This window comes from Coregonus lavaretus (assembly GCF_964263955.1).
Source record: "Coregonus lavaretus genome assembly, chromosome: 26".
In the NCBI taxonomy this organism is placed as follows: domain Eukaryota; kingdom Metazoa; phylum Chordata; class Actinopteri; order Salmoniformes; family Salmonidae; genus Coregonus; species Coregonus lavaretus.
In genome coordinates, this window is record NC_140013.1 from 14237640 (window position 1) to 14256449 (window position 18810).

General features: G+C 47.7%; 1 protein-coding gene across 2 annotated transcripts in view; it reads right to left on the bottom strand.

Annotated features, from left to right (window-relative positions):
* Window positions 1-779: 779 nt before the first annotated feature.
* The window catches only part of LOC311101628 (alpha-actinin-4), a 41247-nt gene continuing 23216 nt past the window's right edge, over window positions 780-18810 (bottom strand). The window contains exons 2-21 of one of the 2 annotated variants that reach the window (XM_084142758.1): window positions 15776-15890; window positions 15065-15184; window positions 14183-14269; window positions 13185-13272; window positions 12771-12849; window positions 12591-12672; window positions 12095-12180; window positions 9607-9699; window positions 9115-9345; window positions 8598-8745; window positions 8038-8188; window positions 7727-7835; window positions 7318-7458; window positions 6708-6890; window positions 6266-6400; window positions 5794-5973; window positions 5142-5288; window positions 3949-4029; window positions 2963-3121; window positions 780-2783 (exon numbers count right to left, since the gene is read on the bottom strand). In XM_084142758.1, the coding sequence (XP_083998884.1) occupies window positions 2625-2783; window positions 2963-3121; window positions 3949-4029; window positions 5142-5288; window positions 5794-5973; window positions 6266-6400; window positions 6708-6890; window positions 7318-7458; window positions 7727-7835; window positions 8038-8188; window positions 8598-8745; window positions 9115-9345; window positions 9607-9699; window positions 12095-12180; window positions 12591-12672; window positions 12771-12849; window positions 13185-13272; window positions 14183-14269; window positions 15065-15184; window positions 15776-15890 (2574 nt within the window). In that variant the 3' untranslated portion in view covers window positions 780-2624. Of the gene's footprint in view, window positions 2784-2962; window positions 3122-3948; window positions 4030-5141; window positions 5289-5793; window positions 5974-6265; window positions 6401-6707; window positions 6891-7317; window positions 7459-7726; window positions 7836-8037; window positions 8189-8597; window positions 8746-9114; window positions 9346-9606; window positions 9700-10733; window positions 10820-12094; window positions 12181-12590; window positions 12673-12770; window positions 12850-13184; window positions 13273-14182; window positions 14270-15064; window positions 15185-15775; window positions 15891-18810 lie in introns of both variants that reach the window. The other variant, XM_084142759.1, reaches the window with a different exon arrangement.

Below are 18810 nucleotides of genomic sequence, written 5' to 3' on the forward strand. Positions count from 1 at the left end.
ACGCAAGAAAGGACAGCTTTTTATCTTATCTTCTTTCTTTTCACTTTCAGCAGGCCATTTTGTTGGTGAGCGGAAGATCTCTTCACAGGTAGCACGACAAAACGGGTAGTTCCCAAATTGTTGCGCTTTTACGCAAAACCGGTGGCAAGTGATGAATAATCAGAAATAGTTCACGGGAAATTTCTTCAAAATCTACACTATATTGTAAATATGGTTCTCTGTCATCCTGGATTTGAGCGTAGACTATATGAGCATCAGGACCTCCCCTGTCAAATCCCTACCTTGGATTTATTCCCACTTAGCCAGCCCCCTTCCGTTCGAGAATAACATGTGCATAACTGCTGCACAAATGGAACTGGTTGTCATACTTTAGGCCTACTTATTCACAGTGGGCTATTGTTTGAAAAGTAGTTATAGCAATACACATAGTATTTTTATCTAAATCTACTAGTGTTTCATAAACGTTAATAGGCCCGTTTGCTGAGGTTAAAACTACTCCTGGTGGTCTGTCTACTACTAGGCTACTGGTGGTCCTAAGTCTCCCTCACGTGGACATAACCATGCAGAATAAGCAGCCCATAGGGCAAGCAGCTGACCTACACTTATCCTACCAGGAGGAAATTACTGACTATTTGCTTACTTAAAAAAGTTAGTATGAGTAGGCCCATTAACTGTCCAGAGTCAAATATGACCAACAATATGTTTTACAGAGGATGCATAGGCTATGTATATATATTTAGAAGTAGGCCTAGAGAAAGGGAAAAAAGACAACCAAGTAGTAGTATTTTATAAGGAAACTTTATGTGTGCTTGTGAAATTCACTTTTAGACAGAAGGCCATTTTGCAGTTTCCAGTACAGCAGATAAGGTTTGATATTAAAGAGTACAAAAAAGAAGAAATCACAATTCCAAAGCTCAATGCTTTCCAGCCTTCCAGGTAAAAGTACAAGCTTTTGGCCCAAGGCTTCTTTTTTTTCCTCCAGTCCCTCTGGCTCGCTTTCCCCTCCCCCTAAGCTCCTCAACCCCTCCCATTTACAAATATTAAAGAAATAAAACCAATGTCTTGCACTTAATTTAGTCAATGAATTTCTTCAAATCAATTCTCTCTGAACTCTGTGATATTGGATATAGATAATTGCATAGATTGGTAGACAGTAATTTCCTTTTATTAAGACATAATGGAATGTTTATTAAGACTCTGGCGCCCTCCCTTCGCACTTCTTTACGCTGGGTCCCTGTCCGTCCTGCTGCAGAGAGAAGACGGACAGGGAGATGGAGGGTTGCTAGGGAGCGTGAGACAGGGCTGTAGCCATTAACAGGCACATTTTTAGTTCTCCCATTGTTTCCAACTTCCTCGGGGAACTCTCTAAAGCGGTGTTCCTATAGAAACAACTCAGCAGAGGGTAGTGTTAGGCCTTCACTTTGTCCATGTAAGCTTTACATGACCTGACATGCTGTGCTTCTAGGGGATATTTCTTAATATGTTCTTCAGTTGAAACTATAATAAATGAATAGATTGGGTAAACATGAGCACCTTATATGCCTCCATGTCAAAGTGATATATCACGAAAGCAAAGTTTCATAAATGGCAACATGTTTATGTCATGTGATGTTTACATAGCTATAAAGGCCTCACGTATACTTCCATCAACTAAATATGACAGGATTCCATATTTGACCGTTTGAAAAAACGTTTAATCCAAATGGAGACTCACAGTAACTCAAACCTATCTACGGTACTCAATGTGTGAAACTGCTATTGTTTTGCTCTATTTGTGGTTTTTGCTTTTAAAAATGGCACTTTTTTTGCCCTACAAGCCTGCGATGAGTATTCTGACTGTGTTGCGTACTGGAAAAATAAGTATGTACAGCATTGAACCCACTTACTCACATTTGCTGGAGAAAAGAAACAAACAAGAAAAGGAAAGTGTTGAGGTTAGATATCCGAGTTTCACTTATCCAGCAAAATGCGGTACGGGTATATGTCATTATTCTCTGTTCAACCCCCTGCCCCCCTCCCATTCATATATCTCTGTGTTCTAATACGCAAACTCCCCCCACCCCCCCAGCAAGATAAAATAAACACAAAGTAGTATAAGAATCAGAATAGCTCGTGCTCCCCCATCCCCCAAGGCAGGGGGTGAAGATGGGACCAGTGTTCCCATCCTGTCCTGACCCAGAAGTGCACCCGTGGTTGCTAGTTTTCACCCCATAACATGATGTGCATTTGATTGTAGTTGATCTGTGAACAAAGTAAGTTACGTTCAATAACCGCTTGCAACAGCCAACCAGTTTGAGATGAAAACCTGCACACTCAGGGGCACTGCAGGACCAGAACCTAGAGGGAGCAGTAGCGCTGTCCACCAATCACTTCCCAGGACTCTCCACCTGCAGCCCCTCCCTCTTCTACAGAGCCAATCAAACCACTGGCTTCAGACTCACTCCCCTCTTCTCTCCTCCTCCTCCCACCCCTCCAGGTGACTGCAGGCTAGACCTAGAGGGGTGGAGAGAGTCTGCTCTGCAATGGGCCTGGCAAGCCTCTATGTACACCCCCTTTCACCCCAAACCTCATCCCGTCCCCCTCCCTCTCTCTCTCTCTCTCGCTCTCCCCCCTCTGGTGTGCTCTTAGAGGTCACTCTCCCCGTAGAGGGCGGTGGAGAAGGACATGTAGTCGAGGGCTCCGGGCTTTGCATCGGGGCCCGAGTAGGGCGCCATGCGAGCGATGCAGTACTCCGCCTGGTCTGGAGGCAGCTCCCGCCTCAGCTCCTCAGCCGTGATGAAGTTCTGACAGAGAGAGGGAAAGAAATGGAGGGAGAGGGAGGGATGGTGAATAACAGTGATAGTTGAGTAATAATAGTGTCTATTTCAGCCGTCTCAAGTAGCTGCAACACACATTCTCTCTCACACACACACAAAATCACCACACGAGCCCAACACCATTCCACCCCCACAAAACCCCTAACCTTGTCTGCAGCCAGGATCTTGAAGGAGGCGATGACCTGGTCGGCTGTGTCTGTGTCCGTGGTCTCCCGGGACATGAAGTCTATGAAGGCCTGGAAGGTGACCACGCCGCTGTTGTTGGGGTCCACTATGCCCATGATGCGGGCAAACTCCGCATCGCCCTGGAAACCACCACCACAGAAAAACACAGGTTAACCCAGACACACCAAAGGAAATCAAGGGCATCATTGACCAATGACCAACCTCTGAGCAATTTTACCACTAATTCATTAAACATTTAACTTATCCATTTGAGTTGAATTTGACAACATGCCTCAACGATAAAGGTTAATATCTGCTAGGAGCAGGGTTGTTACGAGGGATTGTGTTACAAGAGACAGTTACTACACATTACGCTTACTATGTTACAGTAGCTACAACAGAAAGGGTCTTATTCTAAACTCAAGACAGAGGGAGAAAAATAAGGATTGAGATGAGAGAGAGAGCAGAAAAAGCAGAGAGACGCGGCAGGCAGTACCAGGCTGTTTCCAGTGGCAACGAGCAGAGCGCGGTAATTGTCCATGTCCATCTGCCCTGTGCGCTTCTGTTCCCAGGGACGGAGAGGAGGAGGAACAGATATGGAAGGAAAAGGAGAGCAATAGAGAGAGCGTGGATTCGAGGAGGACAGAAAAGTACGAGAGGAGGAAGACATGAGCAGATAGAAGCATGGAAAGAGGAGGAACAAAGGAGGGGAGGTGCGGAGAGGTGAGTGAAAAAAAGGAAAAAGCAAAAAAAACGTTAAAGAGGAGTCAAATCAAGGCAATAAAACCAGCAGTGTGTTGGAGCCAAGGCTGGAGTGGAGGCTAGTGAGTGAGTGAAATGAGAGTGAATGACAGCACAGGCAAGCAAAGAGCCAGACAGAGAGCGCCCCCAGCAGGTTAGACAGGGGTAACAGCAGCAGCCCCTCTCTCCTCTGCTCTCGCCCCCCTGGCTTGTCTGCACTCCTTACCGTTTTGTTATTCTCCACATCGTAGCCCAGGCTGATCAGGCACGCCTTGAACTCCTCAGCCATCAGGCCCCCGCTGTGGTCCTGTGAGGTCACCATCAGCCAATTACAGAGCAACCCATGATGACGGACACCATGATGGACCAATCACAACACAGGGATGCCAGGTGGGAGTGGTCAGGTGATGATGGGACCACGGCATGCAAAACGAGGGTGATGTGGATGATGGACAGACATGTGAGGACAGACAAACGGATGTTAGATGTTAAACAATGACAACAGCATATGGGGAAAACACATCCGTGATACTAGACACACTGACAGGCACACCAGTGACAGTGAGGGGCCAGTGTCTCCAAAGGAGAGCAAAGGCAAAGTGCTTAGGAACACATATGCGATACTCAAGCACTGTTTAACTGTTTCCCATATATATCTTTATGGAAATGACAACAAGTCCTCAAAGATCACCATAGTTTTAGTGACAGGACCGCTTTGTCCCAAATGGCTCCCTATAACCCTCAAATTCAACTGGACCTCGAAGTTCCACAGCTTTTTTTCACTGTTCCCCTCTAATCAGGGACTGATTCAGACATGGGACACCAGGTGTGTGTATTAATTATCAGGTAGAACAGAAAACCAGCAGGCTCTGGAACTCATTGGGTAATAGTTGGATACCCCTGCCCTAGTCAAAAGCAGTGCACTATGTAGGGAATAGGGTGCCATTTGGGACATAGCCTCTGTGTTGAGCCAAACACAAAGACAGTGAGGTGAAGTAATGAGGTATGGTGTTGTGGGATGGTTGAGGTGAACTCAGGGGTTACACCCCCCCCCCCCCTCAGTGCACTCAGCTACACTCTACACATGCCCAGCACCAACCACCTCCAACCCAGGGTGAAACACTACTAGTTCTACCAGTGAATGTCAACAAACAAGGAATAAGTTCGTCCTCACAAGTCTAGTCCATTTCTTACTCCCACCTGAGTTTCCCTTCTGAAATAAGAGGGGGACTTAACTACTATGCACATACAGGAGTTAAGAGTAAACCCCTCTTCTAGAGTAAAACACTCAACTGCAAAAGTTGGTGGCAATAACAGCATTCTCGCAGACATTTTTTAAATGGTATTTTACACAAAAAGATGCCCTCCTGTTCCCTCTCGCCTGATCCACCATGTTGACCCCCGGTGTTAACCCCTGACCTTGTCAAAGTGGTTGAAGGAAGTGCGGTACTCATGCAGCTGCTCCTGGCTGATGCCCTTGGCGTCGCGGGTCAGGATCTGGTTCTCGATCTCGTTGATGGTGCGGGCGATGGTGGTGAGGAGCTGCTCCCAGCCCACCCGCAGGTGCTGAGATGGAGGGAGAGAGGGAGAGGGAGGGCGGGAAAGATGGAGAGAGAATATACATTGAAGGTTAACCACATGAAGAAACAGTATTGAGTAAGGAGGAGAGATAGTAACAAGTGTAAAGTGATATGTAGAACAGAGATGAACAGACAAACCGATCTAAAAGGAGGGAGGACAGCAAAATCCTCCAGGCTGTCATTGTAAATAACAATATGTTCTCAAATGACCCGCCTGGTAAAATAAATAGGTCAAATAAAATAAATAATAGGACAGACGATGAACACCGTAGAAAATAATGGCAAAAAATAGTGACCTATTCCACATAGAAAAATAACAAGAGAAAGAGAACCAACAGATAGTTGAGAGCAGGGTGGCGTCCCAAATGGCCCCCTACATAGTGCACTACATTTGACCAGGCCTGGTCAAAGGTAGTGCACTATAAAGGGAATAGGGGGCCATTTGGGACGCCCACGGGTGCACTGAAAAGTCTGTTTTTTTGTGTAGCTACCTCCATAGTGTAGGCGGTGTATTTGTTGTCGAAGATGAGGGCCTCCTGGATGAGCTGATGGTCTCCCTCCAGCTGGTCGATGTTGGGCTTGTACTCTATGATGCTCTGCTCATACTCTCTCAGGTTCACCAGCTGGTCCTCCAGAGTTCCGTTCATCTCAATGGATATCCGCCCAATCTCCTACACACACAAACAAACAATCACATATATATTCAAGGATCAGATCCCTAAAAAGGCCAGGGCCGGCGTGTATTCACTAGGCACCAAACGGAAGAAAACAAGCTGAAACAGGTAGGGTCAACCTGGATGCTCAATTTTGTTTCCCGTTACAAATCATTTTCTGCTGAATGCCATAATGAACACGACCCAGGTGGCACAGAGCCAATAGAACTAATGACACTAAGAGGGTTGGATCAATCTTATGTAGTATGGGTCGGCACAGTAAGGGTATGTCTCGGTTTCTTTACTGTACCTCCATTTTGGTCTGTATCCAGGGCCCGACGATGTTGGCCTGGGTGGCAAACTTGCGGCGCAGGTGGTCGTTGGACTGCTGCTTGGCCAGCTCCTCCTGCAGGGCCCGGTCACGCTGGGGCACCAGCTGTTCCACCTACAAACACACCACATGAGGGCGCCACAGTCAGCACAGAACACACTCATTCCCATAGTAGCAGCAATGCCACAAGGCTGAGGCTCCCTCAGGAGCCTTTTAGGTAGGTTAGGTAAGGTTATTAACTACCACGTGGAAATAGAACGAATTATATATATATATATATATATATATATATATATATATATATATATTTGGATTCAATTCAAACCGGCAAAAGCAGTAATTGCACACATCGCAAAGCATATATGAACATACAGCCACAGGTTCACATTGAAAACATGCATGCACACACACACACACACACCTTGTCCCACTTGTTGTCGATACTCTTGGGGGTGATGGTGGTGTAGGGGTTGCCCCCGCTCAGCTTGATGCCATTGTACTGGGCAATCTTCTGCACCTCTGCCTGAATGGCCTGGATGGCCTCTCGCTCCTTGTTGGCCTCTGGGAGGGTAGACTTGAACTGCTCATGGGCTGTGATTAGGCCCTGTAAGAGAGAGGAGGAGGAGGAGGAGGAGGAGGAGGATGGGAAATGAGGTGAAGGACAAAGTGAAAGGACAGATGAAAAGAAAGATCAGCATAGTATTACAGTACGTACCCATATCAGTCACATGAACTCATGATACCATGCGTGCAGTATGAAGGAAGTTACAGGTAGTTTTACGAGCCATTGCTAAGCAGCGTTAGCACAATGACTGGAAGTCTACAGGTACGGTAGCATTGCTACTGTACCTGTAGATTTCCAGTCATCCCCATTCATTCTAAACGTTTGTTACCCAGTATGAGACTAGATTACAACTTTATTGACACCTACTGTTAACAGCAAAGGTCATGATGATACATTGTGATAGTGGAGACCCTATGGAGACACAAGGCAGTAAATGGTTGGTGATGGGTGTCCCCATGACTTTTACCTGGATCTCTTCGATGTTGTGAACGATGAACATGTCCTGCAGGTCCTCCATGGCCCCCTCCATCCAGTTGTTGAAGGGCGCCGCTCTCTTGGCGTACTCCAGGTACAGCTCGTCAATGGACTCCAGCTGCTTCTCTGTCCTCTGTGGGGGGAGAGAGGGAGGGAGGGGGAGAGACTTGGGTCAGGTGCCTGCTGGGAACACTAGCATCTATGTGACAGGGATTCAACATAAGACACAGTGGGGTAAGGGAACCCTGGTAGACCGTCTGTGTGTGTATGTGTGCGTCTACCCATTTTCGCAGTGTAAACGTGTCCTTGTCATGACCTTAGAAGCATGTAGTGTATGACTAGATGGGAGTGTGTGAAAGGTGGCTGGCTGGGGGGGGGGGGGGGGGGGTAGGGGGGCGCACCTCCAGAGACTCCCTGCGGCTCTGGGTGAGAGACCCCAGGGCATCCCACTGCTCACAGATCTCCTGACAGCGGGCGTTCACACTCGGGGAGTCGTAGTAGTCCAGCTCACTGAGGCACGGGGAACACACACACACGTAATTATTATCTTTCTACATGAGTCCTACTCAACCTGACCACAACCTCCATCCTTGCATTCTTCTGGATTATTTCTCCATTCATCTCTTCCTCCTGACTCTTCCCGGTCTCCCATCCACCCTCAGTCCCCTCCCACGATCTCCCATCCCTCCCTCCTTTTCTCCCGCTCTCTTACTTGAGTTCCTGTGCGATGGCAGCGATCTGCTCCACACGGTCCTGGTGGGCAGCCAGGTCAGACTCAAACGCCTCGTGTTTCCTCAGCAGAGCCTTTACCTCCGACAGGCTAGCAGTCTCATAGTCCTTCTGGGTCAGCATGGCCTCCTTACCTGGGGAGGGAGGGATGTTGGGGAGAAAAGGGTTAAAGACAGTAAGCCTCAAGATATCCAAACCCAAATCAACTCACTCAAACCCTTACTTCTACATTATAAATATGGTAAAAGCTCCACCTAGTACTTTGAGATCTACAGGGAGCGGGGGAATCAACAAGTGTCTAGGTAGAGTACGGTTGCAAAATTCCGGTAAACTTTCCCCAAATTCTAAAGTTTTCCAGAAATCCCAGTTGGAAGATTCCCAGAAGGAGGGAACAAGCAGGAAATCCAGAATCCTCCAGCCAGGATTTCTAGAAAACCTGGGAATTTTGGGAAAGTCACTGGAACTTTGCAACCCTAAGGTAGAGTGAGGGTGAGGGAAAAGGAGCAGTGTAGCCTTTACAGTAACTGGTGAATGTCTCCATACCATCGGTCCAGGACTCGTGGATGGTGGCTTTCTGACGGAACTTCTCGGCCAGGTGGTCAAGTCTCTCCAGGCGACGAATCTCGTTGAGCATCCACTCCTCGTAGCCCTTCTCCGCCCCCTCCAGGTTGTGCCATGACCCGTTGATATCCTGCAGCCAAGGAGAGGACACTGTGATCCACCATCCAGTAGAAAGAACACTGTACTGTATCACAGCATTACTCTCTCTAGTGCAATTTGTATATAGATGTATTTGGTGATACGTATGCTGTTGTTGTCATGTCTTTTTATACTGTCACAAACCAATTTCCCATTGTGGGACAATAAAGTGAACTACTTTTATAATGACCTAAAGAATAATGATACTGAAATAATACAGCAGAGTTTTAGGATGGACATGTGAATTGTCCAATAGATATGGATGGTATCATTGGTACAACTGCTCTACATCTAAACAGTCTCTGTTTCTGCATCTAAAACTGAGTGAGTGTCCATGCGTCCTTCCGCCAGTCCCACTCACCGACACCATGCGACCCTCGGAGGGCATGAAGGCGGGCCTGTTGCTCAGCCTCAGCTTGGTCTGCAGGGTGTTGAAGTTGATCTCCAGCTGACACTTCTCCTGCACCTTGGGGGGCTTGTGGACGCGGCGGTAGTCTCGGAAGTCCTCCAGCTTCTGCTGCATCTCGGCCATGGTCTTCTCTGGAGCCCGGTTCTCCAGCCACGGGATGGTCCGGCGGATCCACTCCAACAGCTAGGGCAGAGGAGGAGAGGAAAGGGGGATATAATGACACAAACAATGAGAGAGAAGTGTGAGAGAAAGGAAGACAGATGTTTATGCGAGATTAATACAACTGTAAAGGTAGAAGGGAAGTTTAGTGGAGAAATTGCCTATGTGGAGGTGATGAGGGGAAATATAAACTATGGATGTTACTAGAGGAGCTAGGGAAACAGACAGAGTAGATGTGTGGTGAGGAGGGAGGTACAGACAGACAGACAGTGGGGTACTACTCACATCACTAGCCAGCTTCTCGTAGTCCTCCATCAGGTGCTCATTCTCCTGGTTGACAGCCAGCACCTTGCAGATCCTATTGGCTGCAGTCTCAGCCTATCACAGATGAGAATCGTCAGCAGTGCCAATAAACAGGTTGCTTGATATGGATTAGGTCGTCAACTCCAAGGAGCATGTGCACAAATGTGTGTGGCTTTTACCAGAGTGGGGTCAAATGTACAATTCAGACCAGCTGCCTACCAGTCGAAGAAAAAGACAACTGCAGTGCAAGCTCAAACTGAAGGTACTATGTACCGTGTGATGGCCTTACTTAACTAGAGTTAGTTTAAAGTCTAACTAGACAGAGTGTAATTTCTAGTTTTTAGCTATGAATAACTTAGTAAACTGAGTGAACACACAAAAACCACACAGTAGCCGTGACTTGCACTCACACGCACAGGTTATTTAAACACCGTGCACACACAAATCCATTGGATGGCTGTACAGTAGTAAGGGTATAGGCTAATGCAGCATGCTACAGCTGACAATGGTTAGTTCCATGTACTCGGTGTGCCATCTTCACACACTGTGCCTCAAAAAGCTACATGCTTCTCCTGTACAATAGGAGCATTCAGTCACTGGTTCTGTACCGCTTTTGTCCACATCAGCTGGTGTGTTTAGGGACTTAAACTTAAACCCCTGAAATAAAGAACCAGTAAGAAACTGTATTATGCCTTGGCCTAGGAACTTCTAACAACACACTATGGAATAATCTCCATATAAAAACACATTATACACATTGAAACAGTTGTAATGTTAATAGTTGGACATTTGAACCGTCGTTAACAGTGCTTCCCACAAATTAGTTGAAGTTTATTTCATCCCACTTTAGACTATACATTTCATAACTTGTTTGTTAGTGTACCGCCTTAACTGTAGCTATGGGAAACACTGCTAATGATCAGTCTATGGGGGCAGGGTTGAAACAGGGCAGTTATTGAATAAGGAGGAGCCTGTGTGTTGTTGTTTCATAGAGGTGTACTGTGAGCCCAAAGCGTCAGTGAGCATCCTTGGCCAGTGTGACATTGCCAGTGACCCTGGCTGGTGTCACAGAGGTCAGGGGTTAAAGGTCGCGTAGTGGCGGTGCTCACCTTCTGGGCGCCAGAGAAGGCGTGATAGAAGCAGGAGACATAGGTCATGATGGCCTTCTCGTCGGGCCTCAGCGTGCCCACGATGTCTACACAACCATGGCCAGGCAGTGAACGGAGGGAGGTAGAGAGAGAGAGAGAGAAGTGGTGAAGCCAAGCTACCCAAAGCCAGAGGGTCCCGCCACACAGCGAAGTGGGGGGTGAGATGAGAGGGGGGGTAGTGAGGGGAATAGACCCCGGACTCCACTGCTGCTGCCCCCCCCACTCTGGGGCCTCCAATGGGTCACTGTGGGGTTACCATGGTAACCAGGAAAGAGAGAGAAAGCGTGACAGAGAGAGAGTACCTCGGGAGAGAGGAGGGGTCTGCCGGGGCCACGATGTGGCGGTTGGGACACACCTCTTCACTCAATACACACATCATGTTTAATCTTCTCTATGCAGATTATAATATTTCAACTGTCAAGCTGGTAATAGCAGAAAAGGTCCTCCTAGTCCTAAAACTAAAGAGAAAGGGTACACTAGTCTATCCAATGTCCATACTGTTTTTGTATTAATGATTGTTTTCCAAAATGAACAATGATTGCCCAAAGAACTGTATGTAACCCAGCATGGGCCCACTAGCAGCTTCCTGTGGTGTTCTGTAGTGTAGGCAACAGTGGGACTGTGGCAAACAACAGTTCTGCACGCGCACATGCACCTCTCCTGAGACTGGAGCTCATAAACAACTTCTTAATGAATAAAAAACTAATTACAGCCCCGTCAGCAGGCTTCCTGTTCTCAGTCCACAGGGAGAGGAGGAGAGTGAAACGAGAGGAGTGAAAGGAGGAGAAGAGAACAGTAAGGAGGAGAGGAAAGAGAGAGGAGGGAAAAGAGGAGAGGAATAAGAGGGGGGAGGAACAGATGATGAATACAGCAGACAGAGAGCTAGAGGGGTTGTGGTGGAGGGTGAAATCACAAACAGATAAAACATCTTTAAAGAGTTCTCAAGAGTCCCTCTGACTAGCCCACTCTCTGCTCAGACACAAACTGACCCAGGGCTGATTGTGATCTGTGTCTGATTTAATATGATCCATTTAACTACCAAGGGCCCCTGAGGCCTGATCCACTCCAAATGAATCACTATACACAGACAGGCCACTACACAGGAGCAAGAGGGCCCTGTTATTACCAGCAAGACTGTAAGATTCAGAGACTTAGTGTGTGTAGCGCGCGAGTGAGTAAGTAGTGTCCCGAACCAGTTTCCGATGAGGCCGACACCAATGCTGCAGGAGAAAGCCATGCTGGAGAGGAGAGGAGCAGAGGGTGGGGGTAGATGTGGAGGGGCAGGGGGGCAGGGTGGGTAAGGTGGGATGGGGTAGGGGTACCTTCTGGGCTCCAGAGAAGGCATGGTAGAAACTGGACACATAGGTCATTATGGCTTTCTCATCCGGACGGGCAGTGTTCACAATGTCTGTAGGGAAACCACAGTTACACACATACAGGCGGACAGAGACAGGGATAGTTATACACGTAGAGGGAGACACACACACAAACACTTCACAACAGGTATACACACTGGAGGATAGAATTGCGAACACACAGACAAGGGAAATAGAGGATGGACAATCCAACAGCAAAAACAGTGAGAGTGAGATGAAGGGAGGGAGAGGGAGGAGGGGGGCTGGGGGGACAGAGGCTAAGGGTCTGTGTGTAAAGGTGACCACAGCAGCCGTGATGTCACACAACACATCCACCTGCACGCTGGAGTCATGTAGTCTTGGGATGGAAGAGTAGTCAGATGAATGAAAACATTACAGTATGAATATGCAGAAACACGCTACAATCTCACACACACAGGAGTAACCTGTGCCCCATGCATACCTTCTGCGTCCATCATCTTGGGGATGTCCAGGTACTTCTCGGCCACCTCAAAGGCATTGTTCAGGTTGGTCAAGGGGTCATCCTGAGCAACCAATCAGAGGGTGAGAAAACAAGCCACGGACGTGGCATGCACTCAAAGTGAGATGTGTGAGCTGACGGAGTAAGTGTTGATCCACTCACCTTCCTTAGCTTGTCGTAGTCAATGAGCTCTGGCCTGTGTCTGTGGATCAGAGCGTTGAAGGCAAGGCCATCCTTCCAGCTGTCAATATGAGAGAGAGAGAGAGAGATCAGAAAGAGACAGTTCTACGAAGCACATCCATAGGTTATGCACATACTTCTAACGTCTATCCTACGTTTCACCAGCAGAGGGCAGCCTTTCTAGAAGAGCTGGTGGAGTTTACCGGAGTGTGTGGGTGACGCAATGTTTGAACAGGCTTCACTACTGTGGAATTTTATAGAGGTCAAACAAAGAATGTCTTTGGAGAAATACTGTAGCCTGTTCCGGTCTCAGGTTCTGTAGTCAGGCACGACGTCCAGCAGCTGTCGAGGCTGTGTGTGTGTGTGTGTGTGTGTGTGTGTGTACATGTAGGCTACCTGATGTGGAAGTTCTGCACGTTGACATTTTTGTAGGGCGCGGTCTTCCTCTGGCACCACAGGAGCAGGCCCTCCTTGGCAGAAGTCTCTGGAACGGGGAGAAGAAGGAGAGTTAGATAACAGTCTATGGCAGGGATATTCAAATCCTACCCTGGAGGTCCGGAGTATGGAGTACTGCTGGTTCTGTTCTACCTGATAATTAAATTGCACCCACCTGGTGTCCCAGGTTTAAATCAGTCCCTGATTAGAGGGAAATGAATGAAAAAAATCTGTGGAACTGGCTTCAAAGTCCAGATTTGGCACCCTATTCCCTATATAGTGCACTACTTTTGACCAGAGCCCTATTGGAATAGGGTGACATTTCAGAGTCAGACGCAGCCTAGACCTAATTTCCACCATGTTTGAGACTGCAGTATAGATAGCCAACGGGTTTACTGCAGTACAGTGGAGCTGGGGAAGCTAGGGCTAATGATCTCTCCTGCCATTGTTTGTCTTAGTGCCAGTGAGAGCAGAGCAGGCATGTAGGCCAGACTTATATTCACTTGGCTAGGCTCACTCAACCTCCTCTGGTCTCAGCAGAACAGTTCAGAGCAGGGGAGGGGGTGTGTTTTTAGTGTGTGTGTGCATTGCATCTGAGAGACCCAGTTGCTTCCACTCCACTTCCCTGTGGAATCCCCTCAGCACATCTGTGATTTGAGTAGGAGTGTGTGTATGTGTGAGTGGAGGAAGAGGGAAATGCCTGCTCTGTTACTAGCATAAGAACACGGAGCAGCAATGGATCTAATGAATATGAGGGGTGATTTAAGGACAGTGACATCCCCCAGGTTCAAAGAATATGCTTTAAAATCAGTTATACCGTTTTCAGATGAGTTTCTGATTTAAAATAGAACAAGGAAGAACATAAAGCAAAGTTTTGTTTTCTAAAGCAACCTTAGGGGCACATTAAATCATAGCTGCCTATTGACTAGGTCTAATGGGGGGGAGAGAGAGAGACTGACCCTCCACAGAGATGTCCTGGATGGCGAAGCGGAGGATGATTGTCCAGATCATTCCCAGGGTCATCTTGGCGTTGCCATCCACAATTTCTAAGGAGGAGAGAGAGAGAGGTTATCACTCATAAATATAATAAACATCAACTCAGTTATGCATTAGCCTGGTCCCAGATCTGTTTGTGCCATCACGTCAACTCCTTGTCATAATAGCGCAAACAGATCTGGGACTAGTTCTGCATATATTTGTAGACTTAAAATATGTAATTTATAGTGCAAATACAAATAGATAGACTGGGTAAGGCATGTATAATGCATTTAAGCAATGTCCCGAGTTGTTGCGGTGGCTTTGAACAGATAAGAGACAATGGTTGTCTGTCCCCCTGTGATCCTCCAACGCTTCATCATTGAGTCAGTCTGTTAGTTTCTATCACCCTCTCTCTGTGCCTGCCTCGGTCTCTCCATCTCTGTCCTCCTCTCTCTCGGTCCCTCTCCCTGGGGTCAGGGTGTTTCCAGCAGGTGACCCTTGACGGTGTTGGGAGGTGGGCTGCTGATCAGGGTGGTGGAGGCTAGGGGGCTAAGCTGGAGCGCTGACAACTGGGCTGTGTGGATCATGCAGTAGGAATGAGGGGATGGAGACTGGCGGGCCGTTTGTCATGACAGCTGGAGCAGAAAGGTCATTGTCGCTGTCAGTCGGACTACACGTCCTTTCTCTTCCTGATTTACTGGCCTCTTGCCCCTCCCCTCCCCTCCCAGCCAAATGCCATCGCTCCCAAGTGGGAGATGTACTTTGTAGGATGCTGTGAGCTTTGGAGTTGTTTGTCAATACTGTCCGTCTATCCGTCTGTGTGTCTGTGTGTCTGTGTGTCTGTGTGTGGTAGGTAAACTGACCCTCTGCACCGATGGACACCAGCTTGACCCCCTTGCCGGCGATGTAGTCCAGTGCTTTGTTGACGTTGTTGATCTTGTGGACCCTCATCTTGCCTCTCTCGGGCTTAGGTAACCGTTCCCCTGTGGATGAACACACACACACACACACACACACACACGCACGGACACAAACAGCCAAAAACACAGGCAAACAAAATGCAGTGAGCCCAGATAGTCCCGTGACAAAAACAGCCCTTTCCACTGTGTCAGCAGAACAGACAGGCACAGCTCCTTTTAAAGACACAGTACCAACCTTCACAACACAAGGCTGCCAGTCAAAACAGACAGCATCCTCTACAGGGTCAAAACCATGGCCTACAACCAGACTACTTAGTTGAAAGGCATCAAAAGAACAGGAAACACTAATGCTTTAAAGAGTCCTTCTCTGGCACCGCACTCGGGTGTACCCAAATGATACTCTATTCCCTACATAGTGCACTACTTTTGACCAAAGCCCTGGTCAAAGGAATTGCATTTTATAGGGGATATGGTGCCATTTGGGACCCAGCCTCAGTTTAGCGCACAATTCAATCACTTCACCATCACAGTAAGTTGCAGCTCAGCAACCTGCCACAGCAGATTGGTGCTGAGTGCAGTAAAGTAGATTGGCGCTTAGCTGTGGTAGTAGCTCTCTGTATGTGTCATGATGATCAAGTCAATGGGCTGGCTCACCTGAGATGACCTCCAGCAGGAGCATGAGTTTGAGGCCATCCCTGAAGTCCTCCTCGATGTTCTCGATCTGCGTGCCTGCTTTCCTCAGGTGGGAGTTGCACCAGGCCGTGAATGTCTGGAGAGAGACGGGAAGTGAGGTCAGAGAGGGCGGAAGTGAGGTCACAGAGTGGTGTTGGAGGGCCAGTAGGGGGCACTCTTTCATCTGGCCAAAAAATAAATATCCTAATGTCTCAGGGCAGTGATTGGGGACATCTTTCGGATGGGACATTAAAAACGGGTGTCCTGACTCTCTGTGGTCACTAAAGATCCCACGGCACTTATCGTAAGTGTTAACCCCGGTGTCCATACCATCTTGGCCACCTAATCATCCCCAGCTTGCAATTGGCCCATTCATCCCCCCTCCTCTCCCCTGTAACTATTCCCCAGGTCGTTGCTGTAAATGAGAATGTGTTCTCAGTCAACTTACCTGGTAAAATAAGGGTAAAATAAAATAAAAATTAACAGACAGGAACAAACAGAAACAGGAAGAAGGGGGCTGCAGTTCCTCAGAGGGCACAGAGAGTAGGCTACACGTGGCAGGAAGTGCACCGTGATTGGTTGACGTAATTCTGAATAGAAGTGTTATGTAGTATCAGGACCCCCTGTCCGTTCAATCATATTCATTATGATTAAAAAGGCAAAACTGATCCCATTTCAGCACTCCTACTCCGAGACTCTTTGTGAATACAGGCCCTGATCTCTTTAATTCAACTAACAGTAAGTATTTACCCGAGTGATTCAGGGGATAGTGAGTGAGTTGTAAGGTTGACATACTGAAGGTTATGCTATCCTGGTCACATCTGTTTGTACCATCATGTTAACTCCGTCACTCATTGTCATGCCAAACATGTTTCTGTGTTCAGTGACACATTCTTTAAAGAGCTCGCATGACAAGGAGTTGACATGATAGCACAAACAGATCTGGGACCAGGTTAACTGTAAACATTATAAAAAACTAGACCAGCAACCAAGATAAAAAGAACGTGTTTTATCCCCCATACATTAAGTCACGAGGCACTTTCTTTCTAGTGACAGTCATTGGAAAACATGTGTTTTGAATCTACTTATTTTGAAAACTTGTGGCACACACTATTCATTAGTGGAGGGTTAAAAACGTTCTTCCCAAACTCCTCATCTTTTTTTAAAAGGAAGAAAATAATCCCACAGAAAAGGAAACTAGGCAATGTCTGAAATGTGAGCTAAATAGTGTTCCTTTCTGACTGGGCTATTCTTTATCATCAGAAATGGCATCATAAGAGCAGCACTTGTGATTCTTAGCTCTGTGTGAAGTAGACTGGAATATAGCTTCTCTAATACACACCAACAACAAAACACACCGATTCCTGAATGGGTCAAACAGTAGAGATAGGGGACACTTTAACCCTTGCACGCCTCTCTTCTTGTCCAGTCAACGAGACCCAACATGGCTCCATTCAACCTCTCTGAGCTACCGTTTGAACACACCTCTTTGCCCTCTGCCACTCTCCCCCCTTTTAACTTCTGTTCACCGCCTCCCTGTATCACCCCCTTCTCCCCAAAAGCCTAGTTTCCCAACCCCAAGTTGGGATCAGTCGATCTCCCCTCCCTCCCCCTAGGATAGGCATGTCCCGGCAGGGTGTTACGGTGTGTGTTGCGGTATGACAACATTATGACAGGGTGCTGGGCCTGGCCCTGCCGCGCTCCCCATTCAACTGGGCTGCCACACAAAGGGCCCATTGAGCGGCATGTATATAATGAGTCCCTTCCGCCCCCCTCCCTGCCCTCCAGCCCCTGCCTGAGCGAGATGGGACCCACAGGGACAGGGGAGGGGCGGGAGGGCTGACACACAAACAAACATCCCCTGCAAACAATGCTCCCACACGGTGTAGCTAGCTATCAGCCTCTGTAACAGAGCAGGGCTGTGGCACAGCACAGTACCATTAACATGCACAGATAATTACCAACACAACATAAACTAACTTGAACATAGACAGAGTAAACCAGGTCACATTCTAATTACTCTAGCTAGACACCAATAGCCTATACGATACAAAACCACCAGTTGAAAATATCTATTGTATTCTACTTCCATGTTGTATTAACAGTGACACCACTAGGCTACTACTAACCCTATGAGGAAGTGCTAAGGCTCTGGCGCCATATCCCTAACAGTCATGATGTCACAGGGACATAGGTGTGCATCTCAGGAAGGGATTGGGCATGGCAGACCTGTGAGCATTAACAATGGCATTTTACACCTCAGCGTTGCTCAAGCGTTAAATCAACTTCCATAGTGAGCAAATAGTTTGCCCTTCTATGGCCAGGTATGTGTTGGTTGAGAGTGTGCAGTACTAACAACTAGGTGACACTATTCTTGTCATGTTGAAGGACAGAGCAGGATCATTTCCACTCAGGTCAGATCCACAGGCCAAGTGGATTACAGGGATCTCTGCTCTCTGTCTTCAAACGATGACCTGGCCTAAAATTGGACACATTCACACAGGGCAACAGCCAGGAGGAAACATTGTCTCAATATCTGGAGATAAAAGCCATGTGTTTTTCATTCTAAAGCTACTTCCAGGGGTGGTATGGTATTCCTACCAGCTGGTATGTCCATGTTTGACTAACGAGGATCAGAATAACTCCGAGTTCCGCTGTGTTCTGCTCAATTTGACCACAACAAAGTTCACCTTTGGCCTTTGGGTCAGGGCTGAGCCTCACAGGGGTTAACTTAAGGGTTATGTAGATCGCTGGATAGCCCAGGTTTTAGACAACAAGGAGACAAACAACTCAGGTCTCTGCCTGCCAGCCAACCGATCCACGACCAGCACTCCCCGAGCAGGAATGTAAGGGAGACGCAAGAACTGACAACCTACACACCCATTTCCTCCTCCTCCTGACAGACTTTCCCTGACGACGCACGCAGCTCCCTAATCAAACATCTGCTTTTGTGACACGCTAAACGGGTAAGGGTGTGGCTGGCTGGCTGCACCTAGAAAGAATGAGGTAGGCTCGCA